The following is a 13,229-nucleotide window of genomic DNA, read 5'->3' on the forward strand; positions in this document are numbered from 1 at the left end:
CCATGTTGTGGTCTCTACTGCAACCATCTGCGAGACCACCTTTCTTCCACTCAGTTGCTTCCTTGTTCCGTTTGCAACGGCTTGCCACCATTGTGGCAACGGCAGTTACTCTCTTATATGTAACCTGTACGTATGAGGAGGGGGACCTGTATATTTTAAACACGTTTTTAATGTAATCTAAATGCTAGAAGTAGACTGGGGAAACTAGCAGCCATAGACCATGCCTAGACCCAGTTTCTATAAAGCACAGGTACGTGTATATATATATTTTTAACTGAGGATGTGGCTGCCTGAAGCACTGGCACTGCCTCTTTTTATTCTCTAAATCCTCACAAATTTTTCAGGTGAGACAGAATCTTCCTCAGATCTTTGTATGTACCGACTGCTCTTTGTTTTAGCTTTTTATGCCGTTAACGCTCGCCCAGCTGCAGCACACACCCAGAGGAGCCCCTCCGTGCTCTCCACCGGGCCGGGGCCTGCACCGTCCCCGTCACAGCCCGGGCGCAGGCAGCGGGGCCCGGCGGAGCTGCGAGATGGCGGCGGGGCCGCGGGGCGAGAGTGAGCCGCGAGGCCCCCGCCGGGCCCCGACACCGGCACCTGACCTCAAGATGGCGGAGCCCCGAGCTGCCCGCACCAAAGATGGCGGCCGCCCACACTCCCTTTGCCTCACGCTGCCCTTCTAGCCGCCGCTCTATGCCCTGGCTCCTTACTATCCAAGCGCGGGAGCTGGGAGGGGAGGGGGCGCTGCGTCCCTCCCGTCTCTATGGTAGGGCGGCGCGGTGCACGCCGGGCCGCTGGCGGAAGGGGCGGCTCACGTGACCCCGCGCAGCGCGGCGGCGGATCGGCTCGGCGCGGCGCCTTCGCGGCCTAGCGGCGCCTCGGGGCCTCCCCGCGCGGCCCCCGGCGGCCTCCCCACGGCCCATCCCCGGCCCGCGACCCCCGCACGGGCCGCGGCGGAGCTCCGGACGCGGCTCCCGGCCTGCAGCGAGCGACGGTGAGCGCCTGGGGGGGCGGCGGGAGCGGGCGGCGAGGCGGCGTGAGGCGAGGCGAGGCGCCCGGGCCGCCCGCTGAGGCGAGGAGGCCGCGCCGAGGCCGCACCGCTCCGCTGAGGCCGCGCTGTCGGGGCCGGGCCCGGCGGCCTCGGGGAGGCGCTGGCGGGGCCCTCCCGGGGCCCTCCCGCTTCCTCCGCCGCCCGGCAGCCCCGGGGAGCGCCCGCGGCTGCCCCCCGGCCGCCGCCGCCGCCTGGGCGGGGTGTTGTGCCCCCCTGCCGGGCCCCTCACCGGCTGCCGGGCGGCCTCGGCGTGCCGCGGGGATCCCGGCCTTCAACACGTGTCGGGGGGCGGCCGGCGCGCTGCAGGCGGCGTGAGCGGTGTTGGCGTGGCTTCCCCCTCATCTCCTTTTTCCTTTGTGGCCCGAGACTTTTGTCTGCCCGAAGGAAAATAGTTTTGTTGGATTCCATCTTTTACTTTAACTAGAGGCCAGCGAGCACTGTGATCACGGCTAGCTTTTTATAATTTTTTCCTCTTTCTGTAGCCGGTTTTACACGGGCTTGCAGAAACTACAACCTAGAAGTGCTATAGTCCTCATTCAATTCCGATTGAAATATTTACTTACCGATTTTTATTTATTTATTCTTTATTTTTTTTCGGGGCAGGAAAGCGTTGCTCCAAGTATTGCATCAGCATTTACAGAAGGTGGTCCAGAACAGACTAGAACAAGGAAGCACTTGCCAGTCTTACGGTGCCCATGAAGGAGCTGCCTCGTAGGTAGTGCTTCACGTTTCTCACTAATGTCTCTGGACATTCACTTAAATTTTGTTATGCCACAGCCTTGTTTGTGTTTTGAGAAGAGACAATAGCAAAGTTAGGGTGAAAAGCCTCTTATTTGACTGACTAGGCCTTTATATGCGCACAGAATTAGGAACAGAATCAAAGATCTTAAAGTTTTGGTACAAGTTCAGTAGAGCACTAGATAAGGAGTTTTCAGGCTGAAGCTTTGGTTTGGATAAGGAAGTTACTTTTTACTTGCTACATTTTAGTAGTTTGGGATGCAACTTGGTAGCACTTACTGAGCTTTCTAGATCACCTAAAAAAAACCAGAGTTAAACATGTACTACTTCTGTTCAGAAGTATGTTTACAAAAATCTATATATTTTCTTCTCTCCACGTGGATATTGTGTTTTCTGATGCCTTGCTTAGCTTGCAGGCCATTTTGGAGAAAATTGTAGGGTGTTATATGTTATATAAAATTTCAGTGTAAAGGATCTATTAGCTTTAACTAAAAGAGACTTCTTCTAGGCACCTGTGTATTTTTTTATGAGATGCAGTAATGTCAGCTGTGTCTCCAAGGGGTGACTAACTGTAGGGTTAGTTTTACAGTGGAGTGGCTTAGAAGTCCATACACCATATGGAGACTGAGGTAAAAGCTCTGTGTGACAGTAATGACTTTAGTAGGTTGGTTTAGTGCTTATGTTTTCTCCAGTTGTTTCTGAAAATGTTTGTGTTGCTCAGCTGCACCTGTCTTGACACAAAATACAAAACTGTCATGAATTAGAGGCAATTATACCTAGGCAGCAAGAAAGAGTGAGCAGTAGGTATTCTAACCAAATGCAAAAGCCTCATAAGACTTAACATGGAATACTCTCATCCTTAAAAAAGCATTAGAAACACTAACATTGTTTATTTTTTGAGTGTGCAGGTTTTTCTGTAGGGAAGTTACAGTGAAACATAGTAACGTGGGCATTCAAATCAAATGTCTTGGTGTAACATCTCTTTAACTGGGGTGCTACTAAACAACACAGTGTTACCTCCTCACAATAGGCACGGATTTTGTTAGTTATTTTGTACTCATCTAAAGACTAAGATTACAGCCAAAGCTACATTTTAGTTAACTTTTTAAAACATTTTTTGCTTAATGCTCCCTTATTTGAGGGACCAGCCTGTGTAGCTACTTTGTACAACTGTCTAGAATAACCATAATGATTTTCTTGTGCTGCAAAAGAATGGTATTAGGAAATGTAGGTGAGTTGCTTTCAGACAAATTGAAATCAAGCTAGGTCAGTCATGCAGTTGCTGCTATGATACGCCATGTATTTGGCCCTAAAATGCATTAAGTTTATGCATTAATCATAACTTTGTTCAGTTAATGGTACTTCAACAGTAAATATTGTCACTGCTCCATGAGGAACGTGATTGTTTTGAAAATCGTTAAAACATTTTGCAGATTTTTTAATAAATGTTATAATTTGTAAACACAGTTATAAATGCTAAGGAGATTAATTCTGTGGCTCGTAGGATGCTTCTCTGAGTAGGTGGTACAACTGTCAGTTTGAAATATGTTACTTTATTAAAAGGCACTGGTAACTAGTGTTCTGTATAACTTATCTTTTCATACCTATATTAAAAGAAAAAAGAGTAAATCAAAAATAGGCTGAAAGAATGCTATGGAATAGCTTTTAAAAACTGCTGTTCCAATGCAGTCATGCCAAACTGTCTTCTCAAATATTTACTCCCCTGGTATGGGGAGTTGTAGGAGTCAGAGATCATTCAGATCCATGGGGCAGTGGTGTCTGAACAGTGACTGTTTCATGGCACTGCTGAGCTGTGGGGGTTTCAGGCACTGGGGTCCTGCTGCCCTCAGGCCAGCCCCGGGCACTTGTTGAGTTTGGTGTCAGAGCTAGCACATGGCTGGTGCACGGAGCTCCGGCCCGGGGGATAGCACTGAGTCAGATTTAATTAGTTTCAGTGGAATTTGCCAAACCTTAGAGCCATGAGGGTATTGCTGTGCCTGCTGCAGGTTTCAGAAGGTTGGTGCAGTTGACTCTGCTTGGCGTTTGGTTCTGCCAGTACTTAGTAACTTGGAAGAGCATTGAGTGAAAGCAACTAAGCTCCTTCTAGGCCAAAGCTGAACCCGAAATATTAACGCAAGTGCTAGACAAGCACAGCTCTAGTTAATAGCTTGGGCAGGATTTGAGCTGGACCTGCTTAGAGTAAGCTGAAATGTTTTGCTATCCATGGCGTTGTTAATCTGCAGCTTATAAAATTTGTCTGAGGGTAATAAAGTGTGCATGGCCAGTACTGTGTTAGCTCAGATCGGGGCTGCGCAGTTAAGGCAAGTCTTGCAGTCAGCCCTGCTCAGGAAAATTTCTCACATGGGTTGTACTGCTGCAGTGGATGAACTCGATTCCCTTCAGCTGAAAACACACTGAGCGTTTCCCTCCTGACCTGTAACTGGGCGTTTGGCCCACTGGCACGCACCTCCTCAAGGTGTGCAGTGTGGGCACTGGGCTCTCAGCTCCTGCTGCAGCTTGCTGACAGACACAAAAATGACTGCACTACCAGTCTGATGCAACGCTGTCGTTTGGGGTTTTGTAGATGCCATTATTTCAGCGTTTTTAATAGTGTCAGGCTAGATGCTCACTGTTTTTCTTATACCTGTATTTTTGTGGTCACTGTTAAACTCATACAAATGAACACCTCCCTTGAAGTGCTGCTAGTTAAGCAGCATTCTTGATAGCTGCGTTATACAGCTGACTTTGGGAGGGAATAATTCCATAAATCAAGTGAGATTTTTAAAACATTTCAGGACCTTAGTTCTTTACTTGCACATTTGAATATTTGGGGGAAATTTGAAGATCACTGCATACAATGCTGAGACCACAGTAAATATTCCAGGCAACAATTGCTGAGATGAACTCGTGGGGTTATAAGACAGTCTACAGAGAAATTAGATGCTGTTTCTGAGATCTCTACAAGAGTATTCTCCATAGGCCCAGCTTAGAATCTCTTTATTTCCCATACTCAACTCATGCTTTGTCATTGGTTATAAATTTGAGACCCCTCTGAGTGCTGGAAGAGAGTGTTTATGTTTCTTGTTCTCCGGCTGTTGACAGCAAAAATAGCTATTTGGTTTCCTTCATTGCAGCACCTTGGCTGCTGCAAGGAACTGGAGGCATCTTCCTCTCTCATCTGGCTCCCTCACTTCTCCAGCGAGCAGTTTGTTGGGCTCCCACCGATTCTCAAAGTTTTCATAACGGAAACAGAACTGAACTGTTTTCTCTGGTGGTTTCACACTTGTAGTTACAATAGGAGAGAGCCCAAGGCTTGCTTTACTGTCGGTCTTCAGTGTCACAGACAGCAGAGGTACTAGCACTGCTTCATCCAAGATTGAAGTCAGCAGCAGAGTGGCCTTCTAGCTGTGTTGTGAATAACCATACAAGCATGGAAGAAAAAATGAGTGCTTCAAGTAAAAAAAAGTTTTTGTAGCTCCGCAGGTTACAGTATGTTCTCATCTGACTAAAAGACAAAGACTAAATTTGATCTCTCTTACAAACTGCCATGTTACTTTTATGCAGTAATGATTACTTGACTGCTAATTTTTTTCAATTAAATAAAAACAACTCAGTTCGGTATGTTTCAATGTTTTTTAATTCAAGGAACTGTTTCACTTCTTAGTCCTTTTTTTTTTTTTTTTTTTCTTTAAGCTTCCCCAAAATGGTGTCTCAGATTAGTGCTTCTCAGAGCAAGAGGAGGGACTGCACCTACTGGCAGCCTGGAAAATTACTTCCCCAGTTCATTCTTGTTTTACAGCTCACTCTTTAATGTCTTGTGGACCTCAGATTGTGTAATGCTGCTGTAGCCCCTCTGGAACCTTCTCAGGGTTAATTGTACCACAAGTTAATTGTGCCATCCTGTCCCAAAACTGCTTTGAGTTTTGTTTAGGTAGCTACCAGTGTGCAATATAGATAAGGACTGAGAGCCTTAAAGATCCCGATTTCCTATCTTTCCTGCGACCTTTGCCTGGTTTGGTTTTTGTTGCTGTCGAAAGGGTTTAGAGCAGTGCTACAGAGGTGGGCCAGGGAGTCCAGGTCTCTTCTGTACCACCCCAACTTCAGATTCTTGAGGAATGTCAGCTGATGTGCACTTACTGCAACGAGACTATAAACAATGTTCCTCCAAATCAAAGCTTTTGGCAGTACACCTTTGCTGCTTTTGCTTGCCCATTCAGTTTAAAAAATCAAGGATGACAGTAAGGAGGTAGTGATTATAAAATACAAAAAGGCTTTCTGTTTATTGTATAAAATCTTTATTGAACTGTTGGAGGAAAGCTTGCATTCGCTGTATTGTCTTCCACCAACCTAAGATGGTGGTTAGACTTTGTGTCCTTGTGACCCTGTGTCCCAGGAGTGTTTCTCTTCTCCTGGTGAGATGATGAATGCTCTTCGGGCCCAATTAATGAATGCAGTCATCATGAACCTCTTGTAACTAATGTAACTGTAAATCTGTCTTTGGGTGAATTATGCTATAGGATCATGTATCCATTGTTACACCTAAATGCATAATTTCTGGTGTTCAAAGGCATTACCAAATACATACGGGCTTCCCTTTCATCCTCTCCAGTCCACTGTATGCATTGATCTCACAGTTGTTTCCCTAGTCTGTGGGAATAAAGTTTTGTGTGTGATTGTTATAATTTTTGAACTTTTTCAAATGCATCTCCCGTTGCGGCACAGTAATGATACTAGCTCTTAGCTCTAGTATTGAAGATGTCATTGCCTACTTGCTGTTGCACATATAAGGAAGGTACATCTCTCTCCAGCAAAGCTCATTTCCTGTTCCAGTTGTGCTCGGTGCCAAGAAACCAGGGCATGCATCATCCAGTCTACAGGTCTGTTTTAGTTGTCAGAATTTTATTTGTAATAATTCTTGTACTGAGGGCCTCGGTTTTGACTTGTGGTTGCCTGTTTGGAAAAGAGCTGCAGTGAAGATGCAGAGTGCGCTGCATCCTGCAGTACTGTATGGTCCTTTGAGAAGGGAACATGTCTGCATAGAACTGCCAACTGGGCTCTCGTTACTCTCTGATACTCGTTGTGATTTGTATCTGCATAAACCAGCATCTTTGAAGTTCCTCTCTGCAGGAAGAATGTACCTATGCACTTGCAAGGAAGTAACAGCCATGCCAAGTTGCTACAGAGTAATTTGGTGTGTTTTCACAAGCTGAACTGCAAAGATTTAAGCTGGGTGTGACCAATTATGTGTATTGGTAACCAGTGCTCCATTTCCTCTTTAGAACTGGGGGCCAACCGTTTTTGAAGACTTGATTGTGTAAGGTTGCTGGAAGCAAGAACGTTAATTTTGTTCAGGGTGATCTTGAATCTTATGAGGCAGTGTCTGTGACAGGGTCCGTAATATCTACGTAACAATAACCATTTGAGCAGCAAGTGATGTTAAAACAGCTCTTACTCTGTGATAGCATATTGACCCTTAGCTCATGGGCTATCATCCGATCTGAGCTCTAGAAGGTGTGTGAACTGGGATGTTAAAAATAGATCAGATCTTCTGAGTGTTTAACTGTCTCTGTGCTGGAGTCTGGGGCTTTCCCCAGTGTCTGTATTACAATCCACAATTCCTGCCAGTGCATGAGGATGTCCCAGTTCTTTCCCTCAAATTGTTCCACAGTTAGATCATGTGTGATCACTTCTTGTTCTGGAAAGCTACTTTATTGAAAAAAAGTTACAAAAATAGTTCAGTTTCCAGACACTGGAAGAAAAAACTCACAGCTTCATTTTAAAGAAATTGCCAATTATCAAATGCCATTTAATTCACATTCTTTGCAAAATACTGGTATGAAGAGTCAGGTATAGTTCTGTTTTTTAAGTTCCTTCTGAAACACTTTTGTAGAAGTACTGTTTTTTCATTGTGAGGGAAGGTGTACTATGGAGGAAACTTAATGATCAGCTGAGGAAAGAGGAAATCAAAAATAGTTTTAATTTGTAGCTGAATGTCCATATAAAGGTTTAAAGTCATAGATGCATATAATTTGCACCCCTTTTGTAATATGTGTTTGGGAATTGACTAATACAGTTCTCCTTTTCTATCTTTTTTGACAGATTACAACTGTAAGAATGTCTTTTCCACCTCATTTGAATCGCCCTCCTATGGGAATCCCAACACTTCCCCCTGGGATTCCACCTCCACAGTTCCCTGGCTTCCCTCCACCTGTGCCCCCTGGTAAGTTACGTTAGCGCATCAAGCTGCTGTAGAAAGTAATTCCTCATTCCTCATTATTCTAAGCTGCGTTATTTATAAAAGCTACTGGGTATTAATGTATTTCAGTAACACTGATCCATGTACATTGCAATTGAGTTTCTAGTGCACCCATGCAGGAATTCATGTGAACAAACTGTTTGGTCTTCCAATAGCTGATTACTTCTGACCAGAAATTAAACCATTAGAGTCAACACCAGACTTTTTGTCCTTTCTTTCAAGACTGGACCTTTGTAGTGATTTTTGTTAATCTGAGGTATTTTACTAACCACTGCTTTGACACTAGACGGGTTTTAATTCCTTTCAAATAAACATTGTAATAGCCTTTGAAAAGGCTTGTCTGCACTGAGAATGTGTGGTGTGAAAATAGAGGAGCGACTTTTGGAGAAGCTCCACCTTTTCACATTGTTTTCTCTCTTTCCTAAGTCCATCTCATCCCCCTTTTTTCATTCTACTTTTTATTTTTACATGCTTTACTCCACATGTCTTAACTTATTTTTCTTCTTCTTTCTAATCTTCCCCAAACTAATTCTACTTTTTCTCCTTTCTTCATCTTTAAGCTTAGGTTCTGTTTTTGTGTTGAGACTTTAATTTGTTGGTCTGGAATCACCTTTTTTCTGTATATTGCTAGGATTGAAAGTGACTGGAGGCAGGAGATGAGGGAGAGTGAGAGAGAGGAATACTTTAGAGAATTACCCCTTTAAAATTTATCATAATGTAGAGGGCTGAACAAAATTTCTGGCTGTATGGTCTTGAGCTGTGTTGTGCACAAGTATTTTGTAGACAATAAAGGCTTTCAGAAACCAGATAGCTGAACTCAGAAATGGTTTGTGCATATCCATTCATGCTAACATCATCGTGCTAAGCCTTACTTGGAGGGAGGGAAAACCGAACCCACAAGATCCTTGAGATGTTATCTGTACCTCTGATCTTTACTAGTTATGATTTATGTAGACTTCTGTGGAAAGCATTAGATAACTTTTAAAATACCTTCCTGAAGAATATTTTAAAAGGCCTGATACAAATTTCTGCTCTGAACACTTAATTCTTAATACATAAAACAAAGGTCTTTTTGTGCTGTCACTGTTTGACTTTTATAAAAGTAGTCTTGTTTTAGTGTTAGTAATCCAAATAGATGGTGGATTGGAGGAGCCTGGTGTTAGGAGAGAACTTAATTTTTCTCTGCACACTGGAAATATGATTTGCTTGCATGTAGAGATAATATCTTATGGCACTTAGATAAGGATCTCTCATTTCTCAGCCCAAGTGTGTGAATACAGTTGAAAACGCCACAATGACCTTTTGAAAGTATTTTGAAGTTACTCCAGGTTATAAGATCACAATTTTACTGGTTTAAATGTTATCTTTATCTAGCTGTTTGGCAAAAAAACATGTGCCAGTTATCCAACCTCTATTTTTTATTGAAGAATTTTGGCTAGAACAGTGTGCTTCTGTAAGAAGTTAGGAAAATGTTTTTGCTTTGCTTAAAAATACAGCTGTTAAAATAAAAATGTTGGTGATTCTGGTATCTCACGTAATTTCTGAAGATTAATCAGATACCATTAAGATATAAAACTCAGTTTTGATATGTAAGAAATGCTCTGTTGGGTCAGACCAGCAGTCCATATAGCCTGATGTTTTGTCTGGGCAATGGGAATAGAAGATGATTTTTAGGGTGCATGTTTACACCTAACTGCTTTCCAGGTCTGTTCCCTCATGTAGCTGTGGTTTCCACAGCTGATATGTTAAGGATGTGTGATCTCCTGCACTTCCTTTTTTCTGCTTATGGACTTAGGATTCATGAGCATCTTAAGCTTTTGAACCTGCTGATACTGTTGCCACTGTCACCTGTTGCAGCAGATTCCGGAATTTCATTACCATAAATATCATATACTGTGTAAAGTGCTACTTTATGTTGCAGTAGGGGAAAGGAGGATATGTCATGACTTCACATGATTAAATACTGTTTTAAGTTAAGTTATAAAGATTTCAAGTCAAGTGTTAAAAAAAATTCAGCTGCTTTTTTGTCTATGGAATTTCCTGCCTCGTTCGTCACATAACTAGAGCAATACTGTGGTTTGAATGTGCTTTGAAAATAAATTTGTTTGAAGAGCAAATGTGAACATGCTGAAAGTAATCAGGACATTTATGTTATGTTAGTGTGCTCAGAGTGTGCTTGAATGCTTAGAGAATGACTGGTAATCAGTACGCTAAAAATCTTGTGAGCAAAATTGCTCACTGGTTTGAAAATCATACCTGCAATCAGTTCATTTGTATTCATCAATAATCTCAACAGGACAGATTGATTGATAGCAATGTCTTGTCTTTCTCAGGGACCCCTATGATTCCTGTGCCAATGGGCATTATGGCTCCTGCTCCAACTGTAAGTATTACAGTAGGGATGAGAGGCAATAAAATGGAGAGTAAAAAATTCATAGGTAGTAGATACCAACAGTATTTTTATTTTATTTCATCAGAATTCATACTGTGAAATGAAATACATAGTTTTTATTGCTGCTATGTTAATATGCTAATTAAAGCATGACGGTTACTTCTTGATGTGAAGGTGAATTACCATTCCTATGAGTTTGCTTAAGGGAAATCTCCCCAGAATACCGAATTTTTGGATAGCTTGCATTATTTATTACAGGAAGATGTATTCATGATAATTGGTGTATTTAAGATAAACAAATGCTGGAACAAATCCATTATTCACTTTCCTGATAAAATTATTTTTAATAGAAGTTACGCATCTTGAAGGGGTTTTGAGAAGAGAGACTCAGTTCATATTTACCATTAAATCCTAGGATTAATTTTAGGGTTTTGCTGCAGAGGTGCAGCAAAATGGAACAAATGATTATGCCTAGCTCTGTACACTCTATTTCACAAATGGTTGCTCCTTGCCTGAAAGCAAGTGGCTAAGAGCTGTTTATTGACTAAAACAGTAGCATTTATTCAGTAGCATTTATTCACTCTGTGAAAGCCTTGAGACCTGTCATTTGTCCATTCCAAATGGACAAACCTTCTGAGGTTTGAGTCAGAGTTACTTTTCTATTTTCAGCTTGTTTTTTTTTTTTTTTAAGAATACAGTACACTGTTAGGTGAGATGCTACCACTTGTGGTGACTCAAATGTTGCAAATGCGTAAAACAAGTGATACTTAATGTTTCTGTATGCTCGCCTTGCGGCCTTCCAGTAGCCATGTTCAGGTACACCTTTTTTCTGTCTCCTGGCCAGAAAAAGGCATTCTTTTTGTGTTGTATGAAGTATTAAAGTGTGAACTACTTATTGATGTCTCACTCCATAAGCCTGACTAAGGTTCATATGAAAAATATTTTTCAAATATTTTTGAAATTTAAAAATGTCTATTTAAAAATAGACATATTTTTCAAATATGTCTATGCACATTTTTTTTTGTCTTAGAGATTTAAACACAGAAAAACACAACACTATTTTATACCCTTTTCTCATCTTTCTAGGTATTAGTTCCTACCACAGTGTCTATGGTTGGAAAACATTTAGGAGCCAGAAAAGATCACCCGGGCTTAAAGAACAAAGAAAATGATGAAAACAGCGGTCCCACTACCACTGTTTTTGTAGGCAACATTTCTGAGAAGGCCTCGGACATGCTCATACGGCAGCTTCTAGCAGTAAGTACAGTGGGCTGCTTGTTAAATTTCACCCATGGCTAAAGAATGAGGTTGTGACCCCCAAATAGTGAAATTGAAAGTAAAAACAGAATCGGTCCTACTCACTGGAATAACAGTCAATTAGGTTTGAGTTTAAAGTCAGTAATTTAATGAAGAGTAGATCTTTTTTTAGTTGTATGTGTCAGTGAATGTAGACATGTAGCTTATTTTTAGTAGTGGTTATTCTTTGTACCTGTCTTCCTTTGCAATGTATTAAAGGTTTTGTAGTGTTTCAAACAGTAATATTTAATAAATACTTGAAAACAGTGATATTTAATAAATATTAAATATATATATATAACACAGTAATAAAACGTGCTAATACATAATGAATATTAAATATAAATATTTAGTCAATTTTAATAATGGCAAAGGAAAAAGATCTGGGGGTGTTGGTCAATGTTTGCCTGGACATGAGCCAGCAGTGTACCTAGGTGGCCAAGAAGGCCAACGGCATCCTCACTTGTATCAGGAATAGTGCTTCAAGTTGAGCTAGGGGAAGTTTAGGTTAGAAATTCTGAGACATTTCTTCTCAGAAAGAGCAGTCAGGCATTGGAACAGGTTGCCCAGGGAGGTGGGCGCTGTCCCTGGGGGTGTTCAAGTAAAGGTTGGACGTGTTTTACTGGGTGATATTGGTAGTAGGAAGCTGGCTGGACCAGATGAGCTTGGAGGTCGTTTTCAACCTTAATGATTCGATGAAATTTATCTTTACTGCAGAAATGTGGCTTGGTTTTGAGTTGGAAGAGAGTACAAGGAGCATCTGGAAAACTTCAAGGTAAATGTTCATGCTTTCTGAAGTCTCTAGTCAGACTACCATTTTTATTACTTGATAGATTTTCAAATGTCTGACGCATTGCTATCCTACTACTTAACATGTTAAGGTACTGCATACAATACTTAACTGATAAATGCTTCCTAATAAAAAGTTAGTATTTTCTGTCCTTGGAATCAAGATAGAAAAATAAATGCAAAAGGTTTATTTGGTGGACTAATATTGGTCACTTGTCTGTTCTGAGACTGACTCGAGAGTTTATAGACCATCCCCAAGAGATGTTTACTGGTCTGGACTTAAGTGTTGCGAATTTGCTCTTCTGGAGAGTAATTGTCTATTCTGTTAGTATATGTTATTCATACTGTTAAGGAGTTTTTCCAGATTTAAAATTTATCTTCTTTCCCTATCCCCGGATTGAAATGATTTATTTCTACCCATAAACTTTCTCTAGTGGATACAGGAAATAACATTAACAGTGAAGCCTAATAACAAAAATTATCTTCCATAGGTTGCTTTTTTAAGATGTAATTTTCTTCATCTTTGTCATATATCATTCTTTCTTTATTTTGCTCTCATAAGGCATCTGTCTCACAATTTTATGTACTTGTTGTGAAGAGCCTGGTTTGAAATGCTCTCATTTAACAGTGAAGTGTTGATTGACATCCTTGGTCTTCAGACAATTGCAAATCTACCTAAGACATGTCTTTATATAGATGGCATTCGT

The 13,229-nt window shown here is 41.7% G+C and overlaps 1 protein-coding gene across 5 annotated transcripts in view; it reads left to right on the forward strand.

The window, feature by feature from the left end:
* Positions 1-835: 835 nt before the first annotated feature.
* The window catches only part of RBM25 (RNA binding motif protein 25), a 32,661-nt gene continuing 20,267 nt past the window's right edge, over positions 836-13,229 (forward strand). For 3 of the 5 annotated variants that reach the window (XR_014693330.1, XM_084520047.1, XM_084520050.1), the window contains exons 1-5: positions 836-994; positions 7,889-8,009; positions 10,379-10,428; positions 11,524-11,694; positions 12,451-12,508. Coding sequence is in view for 4 of the 5 variants with exons in the window: in XM_084520047.1 (XP_084376173.1) it covers positions 7,904-8,009; positions 10,379-10,428; positions 11,524-11,694; positions 12,451-12,508 (385 nt within the window). In the remaining variant the exon portion in view is untranslated. Of the gene's footprint in view, positions 995-1,654; positions 1,767-7,888; positions 8,010-10,378; positions 10,429-11,523; positions 11,695-12,450; positions 12,509-13,229 lie in introns of all 5 variants that reach the window. The other 2 variants (XM_084520048.1, XM_084520049.1) reach the window with 2 other exon arrangements.

Source organism: Aythya ferina, assembly GCF_964211825.1.
Source record: "Aythya ferina genome assembly, chromosome: 5".
Taxonomy (NCBI): domain Eukaryota; kingdom Metazoa; phylum Chordata; class Aves; order Anseriformes; family Anatidae; genus Aythya; species Aythya ferina.